We start from the raw sequence: 20992 nt of genomic DNA, 5'->3' as shown, positions 1-20992 counted from the left end.
AGTTGATTTGGTACGGACACGTTAAGAGAATGGGAAGAGAACGACTACCAAGAATAATATTAGAATGGACCCCCACAGAAAAAAGAAAGAGGGGAAGACCACCTAGAACATGGCTACAAGGAATCACTAGAGCAATGTCCGAAAGGAACCTAGCAGTCGACGACTGGCAAGATAGACAGGCCTGGAGATTAGGAACCCAAAGGCGTATAACGCTATAAAAGGGGATATATATATATGAATTTAATAATAAAGATTTAGATATACAAACACAGCAAGTTATTTTAAATATATTCGAATGTTTAACAAAGAAAAATATTCAATTATGGTGAATTAAAACAGAGTAAATAAATTTTCCATTTATCGAGTAGTCACATGGATCATTCACAGAACCGAAAAACATGTAAAGAAAAACTGAAATCAGTTGACAGAACTAATCAAAATTCTATACGTAGGACAATTTATATAAGAAGTAATACAGCAAAATGTAGTAAATTATCCAGAATTACAATTATACCAGTTTCAAAACATTGCGTTAAGTTTTGTCAGTATGTGGTTTTAAACATGAAAAACTGAATAAATGGATGGCAATAACCGAATCTTAAAGGATAGTTCGATGTTGACAAGATTATTTGCGTCAGATAAAAGACTACCGAAGTTCTAATAGACGAATGGGGTACAAAAACGGCTTAGTTTACGTCTGGTACCCTGTTTAAACCAAACTCCCTTACAGGCGGGTACATTTTACTCGTCTTTTTACATTTTATAATTTCTTCTTCTATTTTTTCCTTTCTATCAATTCTTTACTGAATATATGATCGAAAATATAAATTATTAGAAGCTTTGGAAATAATGTTGGATATTCCGGGGATTTTTATTTGTCGGATAAGATGAGTGAAAAAAAATGTTTCTAAATAGAGTAATGTATGTTTTCCATGTATTTTTTCACGTAGAATACGATGAAGTTGTTTTTATGATAAATCCAACATTATAAGCGCTGGGAGTGAAATACCTAACGTATGTGAGGCTTGGATAAGTCAAAACCGACATTCTCTTTGCGGGACCGTATTTTCCGAACGGGGCATTTTAGTTTACTGCTGTTTGGCAAAAAGGTAGGTCAGGGGTTACTGAAAAACATATCTAAAATTAGCGCATATTAACGCTGAGGTTTTTGAAAAAACAATTTTTCCAAGAAAAAGTCAACTTTTAGTTTTTGATTCAGTGTTAATTCTGAGAATACCAGCTGAAAGTGGAGTAAATAAAGCACGTTATAAAACACAATTTGTCCCGATAGGTAAATTTGGACCATAATGACAGCTGTTTGAAAGGAGTGTACCATTTGAAACGTTTCACAACTTAGACTTCTACATGGAGCCACAGGGCTCGAAAAACGTTTTTCGGAAAAATGAAAGTGGTCATATTTCTTCAAATTGAATATAGAAAGTATATTTCAAAGTTTAAAAAAATCGAAAATGTGGCATACAACCCGTGGGCATAAATACCATAGGAAAATTATCACCAAAGATTGCTAAGCACGTGGGTCTTTCTAATGATGAAGAACAGGGATCATTGTTTCAGACGCTCGTTAGCGTTTATTAGAAAATAAGAGAAGCTTCAAATGAAATTAACACTAGATAAGAAGTTCAAGAGAATATTCACCCAGAAAATGGACTTGCTTCAAATAACTATCTTGAATAATGTTGTTTTCAACGTTTATAAATCTTTTGACTATTGAATTATAATAATAAGTAAGATGTCAGTTTAAATAATGAAATAATTGTGAAATTTTACAATAATTAATTAGTTATGTTTTGAAACTTAAGCAGTTACGTAGTTTTTATATAAATGATGCATGAAGGTAATGAAAAATGTGACGTTTCCTAATTTTAAACATTTAAATTCTCATATTTAATAGCGGAATTAGATAAAACAATTATTTTTACTTATTCCCTACAAATTTCATACTTATATACCCAAAGAATTTAATGTTTTGATCAGTGATAGTACTTTTTGGCTTTATTCAAATACCTTTTTCATATAACTAAGTGGTAATAATAAAATGGGGCATAATCTTGATAATACAAATAAATGTGAGATTTCTTATTTTATCTGCTTGATTTTTTAGAAATTTCCGTCCATATAACTTGTTCTAAATCATTAATTATTATAAACCAAAGGGTAAAATACATTTTTTTCTCCAACTATCAAAAAATGTTGACATTTTTGTACTATTTTCAGGTGCAAAAGCCATCAATTTCCTTGTCGTACAAAAATTTGCTCATTGCTTAGCAACTCTTTTATTCCTAGAATTAAAAACGCTACTTTTACTCCTAGGACTAAAAGTAATTACATTGTCTCTTACAAACTTAGTAAAACAAACTAATCACTACGTGATTCTTCAATATATCCTTGTACTACCGTACTCGATTTCTAACCTCCATGTCTTTTAAGAGTGAGGTCACCGCCACCAAGTGTAACAGATGTTCATCTTAGCGAATGTCAAGCATACTCCATCCAATTTTCTAACTTCAAAATTTTGCAATTTCTTACGGCACGGCACTAATTTTGTGAATACAAACCATTCTTTGACACTTCCGATTAACATACTTCAAAAATAAACTACGTTCCTGTATATTTGATGGCCGTAGTGCAACATATTTTCAAAATGAACGCAAATAATTATCGCCTATAATGGTAAACAAACGAGGTTTTTTGTTTTTTGTCTGCAAAATTTTTACGACCAGGACCGAGTCCATATCCTCAATGTCATCAAATTTCAAATGAACTAGTTCGTCACAACGCATAGCCCCTCCAATTCCTAATACTAGAACAACCTTTATCATCAAATATAAATTATCAGGTGCCATATCCAGGAACCGATCCACTTAATCCTTTGTAAAAACCCTAGACTTTTTAGGTATATATCCATCACTTTGCCTTTATAACAATGCTCGTAATTTTGAATATTTACTAATATCCACACCATTTTTGATATCCAGTGTGGATCGTAACATTGAATACTGTGACCAAATAGTGAATGGCTTGACGGTCTTCGTTAAATTTGAGAAATACACCATAAGAATACTCTTCGCATAGTTTTGAATATTTTTTTCTCTACACCAATCCATGAATCGCCGATATGCAAGTTCATAAACTTGGCGAGATTTGGGTGGCCACTTTCCAATTTTGCATTCACTCGGCTACACTGCGCTCCGCCTCGCAACTGCAAATATTGCTCGTAAAAAAATGTGCACATTTAATCCTTATAATATAATATACTGTTCTCACCCATTAATTCCTTGATATATAACAAAATCAATCAAATCTTTATTATTTTTATATTACAGACCCGTCAAAAGCTACTGTACTAAATTTGAGTAAGCCCCGACATCTTTAGAGCAATAGTTAAACTAAATTCAATTTTTGTACAGAAACCTATTCAAAATTTAAACTTTATTACTGTATTACATACGGAAGAGGACGCTGTTTGTTTCTAAAATAACTACGCTTTTTGTTACTATGAAAATAATAACAACAAACAAAATATTTGTTAATATCCAATTAATAATAGTCTCCTAATAATATTTCTCATTGAAATTGCTCTGAGAATTTGATGGAGTAGCCCGCGACATCTCTTGAATAGTAACTGAATTAAAATCTTCAATGTTCAATCACAAATTTAATAGTAATTTACTTACGAAGATGGCAGTCGCTGTTATCAAACTTATCAATAATATTGAAGTAAGATTATTTCAAAAGTTTAAATATTTGAATATGTAGGAAGGTATTATTTATGAATAAATATTTAACGTTCTAAGTTTATTTATAATTATTGTGAAGTATTATTTTATACTAAAAATAAAATCCATAGTCTTCAAGATTTATTTTTAATTTAATATGTATTTCCAAGTTATATCAATGAGTTCTTACGTAATAAGTTACTTAATAGTCATAAGAAATAGTTAAGAATTAAATCTCTTTTGAATTTGGAGTTCGAGATGTACCAAGTCTTGGGATGTTTACTGATTGATTGAAGTGTGACATAATAATCTGAAATAATAAAGCCCCAGTTTGCCCCAGTCCTCATTGTCCTTATAAAACAGATGAATACTAATCTCTTCACCTTGTTCCATAGGTTATTATTGGAAAATGGTTGTATGAATGCATCTCTACCTTTGCTTGCTATTTTTTTAACACCTTGATGACTTGAATTATGATGGATTTTCTGGAACCGTACTTTCAGACTCTGAAGACGATAACTTGGTTATCGAAACGCGCGTCAGACAGTATAATTGTGAGTGTTGGTGTAGTTGTAATATAAACATTGTGTTCATTCAGTTTTCTTTAGATATTATTATCGATATGCATACATTACAAAAGTCTGTTATTCAATATAAGTCCCAGGTAATTCACTTTTTATTTTGATATAGTTACTTTTCTTCCTAGGTACCTTGTCTTCATATTTTTAAGGTGAATGGAACCATTACAGTTTTATCCGATTTTAAACCTGGTCCCACAGACTATTTTTTCGTTATTTGGAGGCATTTATGGAAATAGATTTAGCATAATGTTCATTCAATTTGCCCCTGGTGACCCACACAAAAAAATTAGTAAATGAATTTTTGCTCGAAGTGGAAATGAATTATCTTATACAATGTTTTGTAATACGTTTCGGAAGTTTAGGAATATATTAATATAAATATAAAGATTCAGATCCAGTCGTGGAAAACGTTTCGTTTGTCTAAAATGGAAAAATACAAAAAACGAAATATTACATACGAATTTGTTTTTATAATTTGTTATCCTATTTACATAGGACAGACAACACAATATTTGGGAAAGAGATTAAAAAAACATCAATACGGAAATAATACAGTGTTAAAAAACATAAACTGACAAAAAAATATATCTGATTAGAAAATTTAAAAAATTCCTATATTAAAGTACAATACAAGCAATAATTTATATGGATTATTAATATAAAATTATTTTTTCGATGTTTATGATTGTAGTTTAGTTTAAGTCGTATGAGACGCAAGAACATCCAGTGATTTATTCTTTTTGGATCTTTTTGGATCTTTTCGTATGCGAATTGTTTTCGTTCTCGAAAATTCGGTCTTGCAAGGGATAAAACCAAGGAACTATCGGTTGAAACTCTACTACATTAATCGCCAGAAGCTTTGGTTAGGTTACATAAACACAGGACCAAAGATAGCAGCTCAGATCAGTGAATCTAGAGATCCGTCATTTAATATTTGTATAATGAAAAGATGATCTTTTTAGAAGGGTGGCAGTGAAGAAATCTCCTTTGAGACGTCAACATAAAATTGAGAGTTTGCAATGAGCTAAGGGACATAAAAATTAAACACATGAAGTGAGTTTTAGGGCGTGATGAGTCAAAGTTTTAAAGTATGAACACCAAGAAGAACGAGGGAGCGTTTTATGGAATTATGGGTCTCCAAGTATGAAGTTTTTGGGCTTAAGAGGAGTGTTTGTGCGTAAAGAAGAACAAATGTTAAATCCTGATTGTAAACCACGGCGGAGACACGAAGATGGTTTGGGGGTGTTTTGGAAGAAGGGCGACAAGAGACTTTGGAAAAGAAGACTTTAAAAAAATGTCGATGGAAAATGTAATACGTTCAGCGCCTGATAGGTGAAAAATTTTAAATCATAAGAGACCTAAAATCAAGAAAATTTAGATGATATGAATAAAAAACTTTGGGAAAGTTTGTCATCATTAATTCATTGTTATCATTTATGACAGATTTTATTCCATCATTATACGTTTTCTATTTTTTTTTCTGATAATCTTATACGTAAATATAAATTAATCAAGATTTTTTAGGTGAAATATTATAATGTAAATGAAATTTTCATCTCAAATTTTCTAATTTTTCTATGAAAATGCACGTGTACATCACAAGCTCTTATCACATATTATTAAAATAAGACTTAAAGAAAAATTTTATTTGATGAATACTCAATTGAGCAATTTTTGTAAAATTTTGTTAGCTCAGTCGCCAGGGTAGGCTTCCGATATTTATTATGAAGTAAATATATAATATGAATTAAAAACGAAGGATAAGTTTACTTAAATTGTTTTAAATTGAATTCTGGAAGAAGGGAAAATTCTTGAAATACCAATACATAAGAAAGATTGTAGTAATTGTCATGAAATCACACTAATTAGCACAGTGTTTGAAGTATATGAAGAAATCCTAAATATAAGAAACAGATAGAAAATATACACCCCACAAAAATTATCGCATCACTCACTATTTTTTAAATATTTTAAATGTGTTGTCTGTTTTTCGAATTTTATTATTATTACGAATTAAAACACCAGTAGATAAGCCTTTTGCTGCATTTATTTTATATCAGTTTAATCTACAGAGGACAGAAAGTTAGATTTATCAAAACATAGAAAATATCAAAAAATTGTACAAAACACTTATACAAAAAAATGAACGGTGATTAAACTAAAACCAGCCAATGAATTTCTCATTACAGCTTCCATTCGTCTTGGAAGGTTTCTAAACAGGTTCTGGACGTATCCTAGCGACATGTTTTCCCAGAAGTTAAAAGGAACATTTTGAAGATCATGTAGTGTTCTTATTGGTGCCGGATGTTGCTGAATTTGCCATCCTAGATGGTCCCAGACATGCTCTATTGGGTTAAGGTCCGGACTACGTGCAGACCAATTCAGGGTAAGTATTTAGACCTCTTCTCCTGCCTAACCACTCTAGCAGCGTGTGGACGAGCATTATCGTGCATTAGCATCAGCATTTAGTCTTCCATCATTCACTGGTACTAACTTCGTGCGACCGTCGAAAGAAATTCCTCAGACAAAATCTTAATTCATCCGTAAATAAAATATTGGACTAATCTTAAATATTCCAAGTTGCGTGTTCTCGAGCAAATTCCAATCTTGCTACTCGATGTTCTCTGGTAAGACGTGGACATTACGAGCACCAACAGATCTGTTTGCAGCCTTCGAGCGGTGGTACGCCTAATTCTTAACGCCATTAACCTCAAATAATGATCATCTACTACCGAAGTTACCCTTCTGCGGCCTTGTCCGGGTCTTCTGGTTAGCTGCCCTGTTTCTTGGTAGTGAATAACAACTCTGGATATGGTGCTTTGTTGAACTCCAATTACCCCGGCGACGTAACTTTGACTGCGGCCATCGTGTATGAGCGCGATGATTCTAGCGGCTTCTTCATTCGTCACATGTCTGGTTAAACGTTGAGGCACATTCAATATTAAAAAAATAAATTTAAATTTCCACTATACAATAACATAATTTGCATTTAAAGTTCTCGATCTCAATGCATTCTCCAAGATAGAAATGATTTACTCGTGCATTTTTGCTTCCAAAAAAATTTGTAAGAAATTGTGATATTTTTTGCCCATGATAAGAAATCAGAAATATCTATTAAGTTGATACATATACAGATTGTCCCAAAAAACTAAAAAAGTAACTAAAATTAATTAACACAAGTAGTATTAGTAATAGTATTTTCAAACAGGGAAATAGCACTAAGAATCACATTTTACATTACAACAAACTGAACAAAGAAACAGTGTTGAATAGAGTACCAACTGAAAAAAATTAGTCAATAATACATCACAGAGAAATGAAAATATGATAAAAGTATACGAACAAAAACAATAAAGTTAGTAATCAACATCAACCGAAAATCAGAAATATGTCTCACAGATAAAGGGTTATTATAAATAGAACAGCTTTTTGTAATATTCATTGATGATATAAAAGAAAAAATGTTATGATATAATATCATGTAACACTAAATATAGTTAAAACAGAACATAGAACACAAAATATTACGAATATTGATAAAGAAGAAGCTATGAAGATAAATAAAAATGGGCAGACAATAAACATACAAATAACAAATCAAACATACGACTGTGAATATTTGGTATTAGTAATAGACAAAGAAACTAAACAAGACATAGAAATATATTAAAAAAGAAACATACAGTTGAATACTTGCATAAATTGATTGCCGAAGAAAAATTAGATTAAAAGTAAAACTTAGATAAACATTATAAAGAAATACGAGGGTTGCTACTCAAGTTATGACTTTTTGTTTTTCAAGATCACACTTTCGCATACGTTTGAACCAATTGTTTTGCATTTTTTTCCATATCCATCAAGGTACCTCCAAAACATGAGATTTTAACGCATCAACCGCTTATTCAGGTGTAGAAAAACGTTTTGTTTGAACTGAACTGAACTGCGATTGGTTTCTCTGATTCTTTTGAAAATTTCTCACAAACAAATACTGGTGTACCATTCAGAATTGACCCTTCTACGTTGCTCCAATCAATATCTTCAATTATTCCACCATTTGCTTCGAATTGCTTCGTGCGCGACAACTTTTGTTGGTTTAGGCTCGTCTTGAAAGAATATAGAGGCGATTTTTGTCTAGGTGCCACAAGGTTTTTTTCTTAACGATTTTCAAATCATACGGTATCCAACGCGAGCAAATATGTTCGACAGTCAAATTTATCTACAATATTGAATATTTGCGAGTGAAACTAATGCCCAAATATGCCTCAATCTTACGGTATGTAATTTGGCGATCTTGCAATATCAGTTTACGCATTTTTTTGTTTTTTTTTTGGCCGATTCTGGACGATTTTCATACTATAGCAAAATGCGACCAAAAGTTGAAGCGAGTTGCTGGGCACTCTGCTATTGGTTTAATTCACGTTAAAAGTCGTATAAAACCATCACATCCATGTTCGAATAGCATTGAAACCAGAAAGACAACCATCGGAAGAAGAAGATTCATCAATGGACAAACAAGTCCAGGAAGAACTGGAAAAAATTAGGAAAGAAGAACAAAGAAAACAGACAAAATCGGAGAGAAGGCCACCTCCGATAATTCTAAAATCCCCACTCATGTGGACAGCACTACGCAAACAGCTGGTACAAAGAAAAATCAATGCCCAGTGTAAAATGGGAATTTACACGGGGAAAATAACGACGGAGACGAAAGAAGATTTTAACAAAATAAAGATGCTCCTGAGCGAGTATAAGGAGATTGAGTGGTATACCTACCTACTCAACGAAGAAAAAGAGAGGAAGCTTGTCGTAAAAGGACTGGCTGTTAACACCCCAGTATCAAAAGTTGAGGAAGAACTGAGGGAAAATGGACTGAGACCAAAAAAAGTATGGCAGCTGACAAGCCGTACACAACGAAACGAGGACAACACCCGAAAACTACTACCTATATACATGGTAGTAATATAACCCGCAGAAGAACCAACTCATAAGAAGTTGAGATACCTCTGCCACACAAAAATAAGTGTGGTAGAACAAAAAAGGCACGACGGACCTGTACAATGTTACAGATGTCAGGGATTCCACCACGGACAAAGCACGTGCAACATGGACGTGCATTGCGTGAGATGCGCGGGAGCGCATAGAGCGGCGGAATGCACGCTCAGCAAGACGGAAAAACCGAATTGCAGGAACTGCGGAGGAGAACACCCCGCAAACTACAAGAGGTGCCCAAAGCACCCGAAAAAGATGGAAAACAATCCAGCTAAGAACACCACGCAAACAGGACGCACTTACGCACAAGCTACTAAGAAAACGACAACGACAGGAGAAGGAACTCCCGAGCTACTGAGTGTGTTGCAGAACATGCAAACACTCATAGCAACACTCATTACCCAACAGAAGTAAACCACAAGAGGACACCCCCCGACACGGTAACTCTGCATTTCATAAGCAAATGCAGAGTTATACATCGGGGACAGCTATAGAGAAGGCGAAGGACCACTCGGATTAGATCTTTTCCTACCGGTAGGAGGTAGGAAGAGGTTTACTCGAGGTAGCGAAGCACATACATACATACGAAGACGTCCAGACTAAGAAGCCAAGAGTGTATAGCCAACAGGCTAATCTCTTAACAAAAAGATTTTACATCCTAGAATCTCCCATAGACCTCAGGTGGTGGTGGAATGTTCTTCTTCCCATCCACTCGTGGATTTATCCAGGGGTGGATGCTTAGAGGGACGGGCTCGTCTCAAGGGAAATTGTGTGTGTGTGTGTCGAATAGCACTTTTTCCCATTACTGTTACCATAACTAAAAACTTTAGTAGCAACCTTCGTATGATTGGGAAGACAGCAAATGTTGAAGAAATAGTTTGAAAAATCAATTTTGAGTGAATGTGTACATACATATTACAAAGTGCCTTGTCAAATCACGATCAATGGAATTTGCACAAAAAAAAGTCAACACAACACGTAATTTGAAAAAGCAACATCCAGTTTACACTCTTCCGATGCCACCAAACTTACATTATAAATTTCCTAGTTTATAAATAAATTATACCATTTCCAAAAGCTGCTCCAACGAAAAGTTGGTGATTTGACAACAGTAAAACTAGACAGAAATAAGCAAATTCGGAAAAAGAATAAGCAAAACCTTAAAAGGAGGACCAAGAAGAGATATTTTCATCTTGTTTTTAGTGCTTCGAGAATCTAAGGATTCTCTAATTGAATAAAGGAGTTAGAGGGAATTATTCCAGACAGTGTACTAATATTTATGCATAATTGACCACGTATATCTACGATAGATTTTCTGAATAAACAGAAATTAGGTTGGAAGGTTCGCAGTTTAAGTGAGAGAGAATATAAAATTGTTACAGAGGTGACAAGCTATAAGGAAAAAAGGATGGCCTAACATGAGACATGTGAAGAGAAAAAAAGAGATATCCTACATTAGTAAGAATGGTCTAGAATATACATGACATGTTTAAATTGAGAATCACTCAGAAAGGATAATTTTTCTCACATAAAGAAAATAGAATTGGAAAGAATCAATGAATTATTTATGAAATCAATATAACTAATCAAGTTTTAGTTATAATTTAGAATTCTCGTATTTGTAAATCTGCCGAAAAGAACGTCTAAAATTTCTATAAACGAAACTAGAATTGGAGGAATGATAATCTTTAGAAAAAATGAGTTTCATTGGAATCATATTATTGAAATTCTCATTATTTATACAATAGAAAAAAATATCACGCACCAATTATCGATTTTTTCAAGATTGTATTAATTAATGTCAAGTACCTCTCAGCATAAAACGACGTCATTTGCCCTGAACAAACTCGTTAAGTTTATATATAGACTTATCTCAACAAATATGTATGAGAAAATCTACTACAAATATTTATTTAAAATTAAATTTAAATATTTCCCGAACTGGTGAAATTACCACTTTCAAGATGCCTTTCAACGTTGCTTTGTACCAAGCTGCTTTTGCAGGTAAGTAGTCCATTCTATTAACTAACTATCTAGCCTTATGAAACAGATGGTCAGAAAAATTTTCTCCTGCCTTTATCCAAGATACTTTATTTAGAGATAATTCTTGTCCTTTTTCATCGCAGTGATTGATTAAAAATATGATCAGTTCAAAAGCAATCACGCAGGAAGTTCTAAAAAATTCTGCACGACCAACTACAGAATGTATTATACTGTAAGGTATATAAAAGACTTCCAAATTTAAACTAAAAATTTCTTATTTCGACCTAATTCTTTAAAATGTTGAGTTTGTAAACGAGAATAACTGAAAGGCTACGAAGAGTCGAATCATCGCACATTTGGTATATAATAAAGACACAATTCTATAAACAGTTTAGAACATATTGAAATGAAAATAAAACTTAATTAGTATAAATGAAATCAGTTTTTTCAAAAAATTCAGTGCCAGTTAAAACTATCGGAAAATTTAACGAGAGGAGTCTGTAAAGAAATATTTTTGAACTCCAATTCTACTAGGCGATATTCAGTATTAATGACAGTAGTTGTTTTCTTTTTCCATTGACACGAACTTTTACGAAGTAATATTAAATACTAAATATCTAAAAACAAACAATCAATTTCTTAGAGTCAGGTTTTTTCTTCATATTTGTTTCTTAGCATTTATTCTTATAGTCTTAGGCAAAATTTAAAAAAAATAACTTGCGCAAAGATGTATTTCTAGAATTAGAAACAGTTATTTGTGATGTGAGTGTTTTAAACGATGTTTTAGTTTGTGTAAGTCAAATGAGTTTCACGATTTCACGAACAAAAGTAAATCACTTTTAACGCTAATGTCATATATTGTTTTTAGTGTAACTGTCCTATTTTCATAATAAATGAGCAATTTTGAAATGACATTGAACTTCAAAATGCATTTTAATCTTCAAATGATCACAAAGATGTTGTGAATGACAAACATTGCCAACGCGGTTAATAACAAAAGCTTGCTTGTTATTTTCGTAGTATTTCAAACTTTTCGAACGTATCTACCATGATAGTTACAATTTTTAATTACAGGTAAACTAGAAAGTGGTAGCACAAAATAAATAAGACACTACAATACACTAGTATTTAAAACAGAAAAGTTAAGGATATCGTCCCAAAAAATCAAAAATTTTCACACATGAACAAGTTAAAAAGTTTATATATAAACAAGGCACCAGATGGTTAAGATTACAACTATTTTCGGTTTATTTGGAGCCTGTAAGTTATTAGTAGAAGATATGGAAATAGCTAATAAATAATTGATAAAACACCTTCCAAGTACCAAAACGAAAGTCAGTCGTTTTTCCTGAAACACAGAATAGAAAATGCAAATTCAGTTGGTATAAATACATTTAGGAAAATGCCCTTTATCTTTGCCGAATTTCTTGAACTACCAGAACCAAATTATACAGACCACTGCTTGTAATGTGTTGCGAAGCTCCCTAACGTCCCAAGGCATAAATTTTAGCAATGATTCTAGTTGTACGATGTTCATTAGTAATGATTTTTAAATGACGTTCTGGGCGTCTGTAGGCAAACTCGGTGCTCATGTGCCTCGTCTGCCTATTGAGTAGATCTTGAAAAACTGCTCTAAGCAGGATTATGTTGGACAAATCGGCCGTGGTAGTAATTGAGTCAGGTCAACGACCTCTCTATTTGCTCTAAGATGTTTCGAGCTGCTTCCTTCAGTATCGAGTCGACCATCCTCAACCGAGCTTCAAAAGTGCGAGCAACATTCCAAAAATGGACGAATCTGGTCCTTGTAGGGGGTTAAAAGCTGTTGCGGAATATATAGATTTTTAATCTTAAAGAGAGCTTTGTGAAAAAAAATAATATATACAAAAAGTTAAGTTAATTATTGCGTCATTTATTCATTTATGCGTTTTAATGACTTCACATAGATGACGCGTTTATATTTGTAAGTTGAGTTTATTTATTAATATTTATAATTTCTTTATTTTTAGTGAACCTCCTATCAATCAACACGGCAAGTGTATTTTCATGGGCATCACCATCGATACCACTCCTATCAAGCAACGACAAAAACATAAATCCTTTGGGAAGACCTGTAACGACCTTTGAAGAATCTTGTATAGCCTCGTTAGGCTCAGCTGGATCTGTCATTGGGACTTTACTATCAGGATATGTCGCCGAGAAGCTTGGTCGAAAGAAAACATTGTTTGTTTTTAGTATTCCAACTGTAATTTTGTTAATATTAACAGCTAACGCTACAAATATTTACTTGCTATATTTGGCGAGGTTAATATTAGGCAGTAGTGCAGGTTGCGTCCTCAATGTTTTACCAAGTTTTATAGGGGAAATTAGTGAAGATTCTAATAGAGGTACACTAGGAGGTATTTTTGGTATTATGAGTGGTATAGGACATTTGCTCTGTTTCGGAATAGGTCCTTTAGTAAGCATAAGAACATTCGCTTACATTCTATTAGCACCAGTTTCTATTTTCATTTGTTCTTATTTCTTTCTTATTCCCGAAAGTCCGCGATATTTAGTTAGTAAAGACGATCATGAAGAAGCTAGAAAGAATTTAAAGAGAATACGTAAGTCTTCTAATATAGAGAAAGAATTACAATATTTAATCTTAGTAGAACAAAATACTAAAAACGGAGATAAAGTTTCTTTGAAGGAGCTCTTCAATTCTCCTGTTGTTATAAGAGGTTTATTCATTTCCTGTTCTATGTTTTTGATTCAACAAATAACAGGTGTTGGTTTTATTTTAGCTTTTTTGCAACAAATTCTTGAGGCTAGCGGAGGAGTTATTCCACCAGCTGTAGCGTGCGTCATCATCGGTTTCGTCCAAATAATATTCAGTCTGTTTTCAACCGTTTTAGTAGATCGCGTTGGTAGAAAAATTCTCCTACACATTTCTTCGACAGGTCTGTCTTTATCCATGCTGTCGATTGGTATATTTTTCGTATTGAAAGATTATAACTGTAACGTTGATAGTATATTTTGGTTACCTCTCGCAGGTCTAATCGGTTTTTACATATTTCTCAACGTAGGTTACGGTTTTATACCTTGGACGTTATGTGGAGAATTATTTACAACTAATACCAAATCCCTTTGTGTCACTATATCAACGTCCTTTTGTTTATTATTAAATTCATTCGTGAACGCATCTTTTCCTTTACTCCGAGATACTCTTGGAATGGGCGGAGTATTTATAATGTTTGGTACTTTAACCGGTTTGTCGTGTATCTTTGTCGCTTTAGTTGTTCCGGAAACGAAAGGAAAAAGCTTTGAAGAAATACAAAACGCTCTACGACCTAAACCGAAGAGCATTGTTTTGGTGGATTATATATTTGATGAGAAAATTCCACGATGAAAGACTGACCCTGAAAAATGTCAACTAGTTTAGGATAACACAAGTTAACAAGATTTTTTATATCCAGTTTCGATTAAGTATGATTAATATAAGGAAAGATACTTTGGACTGATGAATTTTGTGATTTTGATGCTAGCTAAACAAAAATTCACGTAAATCTCAATTTTTTTCAGTTTCGGTTGTAAATTGAAAGAGAAGAATGAATTTTATTTTATATATGTTTAAAAAAAAACAGGAAGCGTTAAAAATATAAATATTTTTAGTGTTTATTTGCTCAAATGAATGATTCCTCTCAAAAAAAATCACCCATAACATTGCCATGATATTGTTCTGAAAAAAACTGTTCAAAATTCTCTTCTTTCCCTTCTTTCTATCTCAGTTTTGAACTGATTGTACTTTCGTGGTCACTCTACAAGCCCTACCTTCAAAGGTACTAAGCATTTTACAAATAATTGCTTAGAAATTTCTAGCTCAACCTGGAACAGTTCATTTATGTTATTAGGTCAAAATAAACTATTCAATTAACAGAAATTTCCTTCTTCTTCTGAGCGAGCCGTACCAAGTCTCCTTGACGTTGGCGATCAGCATGGCAAAATTCCTTCTATCTTGAGCTAGTCTAAATAACTGCCCGGCTTCTCTTAACCCAGTCCATTCTTTATATTCTTCAACCAAGAGGCTTGTTTCCTTCCAATTCCTCTACGATCTTTAACTTTACCCACGGGAAGATAAACTCAAATAAGCTATTTTCCTGCATTTAATGTTATCCACTAACTCACGAACAGAATTTGCTCTGTTAAGGACTGCATAGTTTATTTGCACGGTATCTTGAGAATGCGTCTATATAACCGCATTTCAAAAGTCTCTCATGGTGGGTCCACACGATACAGTCGGTGCGATCCAAAAGTCGGAGTATACATGTAAGTCTGTGTATTTATCGTATCTAAGAAATTTAAATTGTATTTTCGAACGAAAAGTCTGTACAGACATGTTTGGGTATAATTTTTTACTCCGACTTCATAGACTGTGCAGATATCTGTACGAACAAAAGTCTGCATCGTGTGGACCCACCATAAGCGGTAGATATTTTTAAAGTCTATGCTTCGACACCATATAAAAGAACTGATCATATGTAACATTTGATCATCCGTTTCCGGATGTTGTACGAGCTACCTCAAGTGTACATTTTATTTCCTTATCTGGATCCGGTTGTTCAGGAATGTAGCAACCAAGATATTTGAAACTAGACGCTCTTTGAATCGTTTGTCCGCTTACCTGTAGCTGTGACGACAAGCGACTAAATAGAAATTCCCACAGAGCTGAGTTGTACTGGATACTTTTGGTGCACATTAGTAATAAATCCCCATCGATCCCATATGTGCTAATGATGTACTCATGATCAAGATTTTTTCAATATTTTTGTAGTAAACAGTGAGTGTCATGGAAAGAATTGTGGATCTATCTATCGTTTTTGATTTAAGAATCAACATTTTTGAAATATCGCAATTCTAATGTTGAAAACTTTTCATTAGATATATATATCAAACGCACATATTTCACACTATGAGGTCGTGTACTTGATGACTCGATTTTTTTATCGTGGTTTCTCTAGTAGGCATGAAAGAATTGTAGAATATTCACTACATTTCAATTATTAATATTTAGTAACGATATTCGAACATCTTTTCCAAACATCCTTCGGTTCATCTGTTTTTTAGAAATTTAAACACTTCTTTCATTCCCGATGTATCTGGAATACGGGAAGAGTACGATTTCAGTGGCGGGGATTTGGCTCAATCAGGCCAAAATAAATCGATAATGAGGAATAGAATTTTTTGATATGTCACTTCGTTTTCGAGATATCGATACTTAAAGTTATAATCAAACGTTAGTTCAAAATTCGCTTTATTGAACAGATAGCGCTCAATACTTCGTTTCAAATGAATATTTTATCACTTCTAATTCAATATGAATCTTGTAATTCAATAAACAAAAGATTCAATTTATATATTATTTATATGGTAATGAAATAAAACTAAAATAATCCTTACGCGAAGAAATTTTCTTAGACAATTTTGGCTGTAACAAATTCACGATTTTTGAACTTTTTACACTCAACGTGCACCACGAGAAAGTTAGGTTAGGTTGATATATACAAATATATTTTATTCTTCATTTCCGATTTATTTTGAGTCGATTCACAAAATGGTATAGCAAATCCAGACGCCACGGAAATCGTACTCGTGCCTGGAATACGGTCAATTTCACCCTTTGAGATGAGTTTCAGGAAAAGTTTGTAATAATTTAGCGTTCTCGTAGTCAAAATCTCTGCTTCAACTTATGCACGAACTCGAATTTCTTTCAAAATTATTTCTTAAGATGGAAGAGTAGTAGTTTCTGCAAACTTTCAGTGTCCTTATTCTCCTCATTTGCTTCATGGCGGCATAATACAAATATTAACTTCCATCCAGCTATAATACGAGGTGGAGTGATTTGGTATAAACCGTCTTCTTAATTCCTTTCATTCCTTTAAATACTTGAGTCGATTAAACTTTTCACTCCACCAATTTTTGTAACAGTTCCACCTTCAGTCAAAACTGAGACATTTTTACACTCTAAAAAAAACACACAAACACAAGACATAACAGTGCTACCATACCAACAATGGAGGAAACAGATTCAAGGTCATGCAAGTAGAATAAGTCAGCAACTTTTAATGCTGGGGCCACACTAACGGCTAACGTCAATGCCTATTATTGGCGATAAACGGCGTTAATTTTACTTGAATTCAAGCAAGATGGACTTTAACAGAGCTCTGTATTTCATGACAATACGTAGTGTGGCCGCTTCATGGTATTAATCTCTTTGATGTACCAAACGGCAATGCTAATGCCGTTGTTAAATTATCGTGGCTACAAATAAGGTTAACGTCCATTATCGCGATAATTAACGGCATTTCTCGTTAGTGTGGTTCTGGGTTAAAAAGTACAAATAATTCGGGAATAATCTATATATACAGCATTTGTTTCGGAGAAATAGATCTACCTCTATGATGCCCCTCGGATAAATTGGAGGTGGTCGATTTCGAGATGAATTACATTGTACTTACCAAACTAACGAATTCCTCTAACTCTGAGCATACTGTAAACGCGATGTAGCATATGCAAGTGATTACTTGTGATAACGTTAACTGACTTTTGGCGTAACCCCCGTATAATGTAATTTTTACCACTTTTGGAATCGCGATATCTCAGAAACGGTAGTTCCTAACCAAAAAAGGATAATGACAGTTTTTGTAGATAATTTTGTGATCTACAATTTTCACTTGAAACTTTTTTTTCTATAAAACATACTATTTACCATAAAAACAGAAAAAAATTGACTTAGTATTGATGGGGACTCCTGGTAACGTATTTGTAATGGGAATCCCACGGTTCTCACAAAATTCACGTTTTTGGTATCGTAGATAAAAGCATAGGTAGCATGGTTATTTGTACCTACATTACATTTTTTCCTGAAAACCAGTCATTGAAATCTCTTGAATTTGGCCGTTTGGAATATTCTTCATACTCAAAAGTTTGAAACAGCATTTAGAGTTTGAATGTAACTTAATTGATTTTTTGTTGTATCTATAGGTAATGTACAAAACCAAATATTTACCACCATTATTTTTTTTGTGAACAATCAAAAATTATTTTTTGTTAACTTGTGTAATTTACATGATGGGGAAATATTAACAAACTCCTATATCTATGAAAAAAAGTTTTATTTTGACATTATAGGAGTATAATAAAAGTAAACAAATATAATAATGAACGACTGATAATTATTTTCCAGCATCATAATTAAATATTAATTTTTTATCAGTTGTTCAACTACTATAAATTGGAGTGCCATATTTATAAGCACAAAATGTTGTACATTAGTACAAAATATGTGCAAACCAAGAGATTTTGTAACTTTTTTATAAAAAAAATAAAATATAATAGTGAATATATTGTGTCAATCTCCAGCGCTGGTATTAAAAATAATACAGATACATCTAGACCTTGCGTTATTTTGCAGTATTAATCTCACCCTCAAAATAATGGATTTCCCATTATTTATATGGTTGCGGAGAATAATTTTTTGTCGTAACCTTGTACAAAAATGTACATAGAACAGAAGTGCCTTTCGATAAAATACGCTGATCCAGGTTTTCTCATAAAATCTCTAAAGAAATTTAAGCTTATTAGTTTGTTATCAAAACTGATTTTGTGAGATGTCGTTTTCACTGGACCCCGTACACGCATTTAGTTTTTTTTTGAAAAGTGATTAAGTAACTCAATGAAGAATGAGGAAAGTTCGAGAGAGACATCGACATCAAAAACAAATAAAAATATGCACGAATAAGTATAAAGTGCTTTTTCACTCAATTGGAAGATCGTTTTCATGTAGATTCACAATTCATTGCCGCAGCTATTACTAGAAAGAGGAGCTAAACCTATGAGTTTGATACAGGAACAAAAATATGGAGGTCCTTATGAAAACACAGCGACTTCTTCTTTCTTCGCCTTCCTCGTTAGGATTTGATCCTGTGTTTTCATCAATGGGATGATGAAGACCAGCTTTTATATCATCTTATAGGTGATGGTCGGGATGTATTCGGTTTTTCATCCTTTGCAATCTTAGCCAACCTGTCATCTGACATTCTGTCCACGTGGTCTTTCCATTTCCTTCGCCGATTTCTCACCCATCTCAATACATCCTGGATGTCACATATCTAGCTTATTTCATCATTTTTCTTGTGGTCAAATAATGTGTTATCTGCTCTGGTCTCTATAGCCTATGTCATACTGGTCTCACGCAGGTCTTGTATATTCTGATTTTGCTTCTGGTAATCATCTCCCAAATTAAGTTTCTCAGGTACCCTGATATTAATGACGCCTATGATTGCGTTGGGTGGACTGTCGGTCAAAAATTAAAGTGCTCCTAGAACCAATAGCATAGCTTCGTAACTGACCGGATCCAATGATAACAGCCACTTATATAACCTAAAAACTCCCATCAACTAAAGTAGAACATTAAGGGTAAATGTAAAATCCGTAAATGTAAAATTTTACAAAAAGAATTTGCTCAAGGATGTGCTTAAAAAGAGAACTTAAAATTTGTTGGTGGCTTGTTTTCCGTGATGACAACTCGTCATACCACGAGTTTTTTTGTCCACATTCATCTTACTCCCAAGATTTGATTACATGCCACTCGATTTTCCAGAAAATGAAAAAAATTATAAGGAGGAATGTTTTTAAGTCATTCCCGACATACTTTCATATAAAATCATTTTCATTGATCACACAGTAGTTCAGAACGTACATGACCTCTACCAAATTCTCATTGCTCGTGATAAAACAGATAATTCGTCACGCTGAATTTAATGAAAATAAATCTGCACATCGCTACTACTAAGAAGTCTTCAAAAATTTGTAAGATGATCTCACGCTTATTTTCAATCCAAGATTCTTGGCGCAATCTTTGGAGCGATGGTATGACATCAATACACAAAGTTAATTCCATTTCTCTAATTCTATTTCTATTTTGTTCATCATACCATCATAATCATTTGAAAAAAAATTTTGCGTGTAAATTTCGTCGGGGCTATCTCCTCTTGTGAATACTTTCAATGTCTCTTGACTCTAAAAAATTTGTCCGTTGCAGGCTCTTAAATTTATAGAAAATTTTTTTATGAAGATACCCTTAAAGATGTGAAAATTGTTTCTGTTCCGTTGCATTTAGCAAGGTCAGACGTATTTGAACTTTGAAAAATTTTTCATTTTATACAGGGTGTGTTAAAAGAACATGTACTTCATTTGCTCCAAGATATCCAGATAGAACACAACCAAACTTGTATACTCTTAAAAGAATCCTCAACAATTCATTTTAAGCAAAAGTTATCGGGTCAAAATAAAATTAAGACCATGCCTCTCTAAAAATTTACAGCAAACATTTAATATCTGGATAACGGTGAGGTTTAGGTATAGGAAAGTTCACATGAATTTGTTTTACTTTTTATCCCTGAAAGCATTAAACGAGAAAAACCGGGTGGTTCTATTTAAAAAAATGAAGAAATTTGATATTTATGAAGCTAAACTTTAAACATTTTCCATACACACCCTGTATAGAATGGAAAACTTTTTAACCCAAATTCAAATACGTCTGACCTTGCTAAAAGCAACTGAATGGAAACCATTTTCATATCTTTAAGGGTATCCTCGTAAAAAAATAATTTATAAGGGTCTACAACGGTCAAATTTTTTACAAAAAAATTAGTAACTCAAAAAGTATGC

The 20992-nt window shown here is 33.1% G+C and overlaps 1 protein-coding gene across 1 annotated transcript; it reads left to right on the top strand.

Moving 5' to 3' along the window:
• Positions 1–11131: 11131 nt before the first annotated feature.
• On the top strand, positions 11132–18481 carry LOC130901537 (facilitated trehalose transporter Tret1-like). The gene is made up of 2 exons (XM_057812988.1): positions 11132–11308; positions 13294–18481. Exons 1-2 carry the CDS (start codon positions 11191–11193, stop codon positions 14670–14672), a joined length of 1497 nt encoding a protein of 498 aa, XP_057668971.1. The 5' UTR covers positions 11132–11190; the 3' UTR covers positions 14673–18481.
• Positions 18482–20992: the final 2511 nt, after the last annotated feature.

Source organism: Diorhabda carinulata, chromosome X (genome assembly GCF_026250575.1).
Source record: "Diorhabda carinulata isolate Delta chromosome X, icDioCari1.1, whole genome shotgun sequence".
In the NCBI taxonomy this organism is placed as follows: domain Eukaryota; kingdom Metazoa; phylum Arthropoda; class Insecta; order Coleoptera; family Chrysomelidae; genus Diorhabda; species Diorhabda carinulata.
Note: the sequence above shows the minus strand (reverse complement) of the source record. Positions and strands in the feature narration are given on the sequence as shown.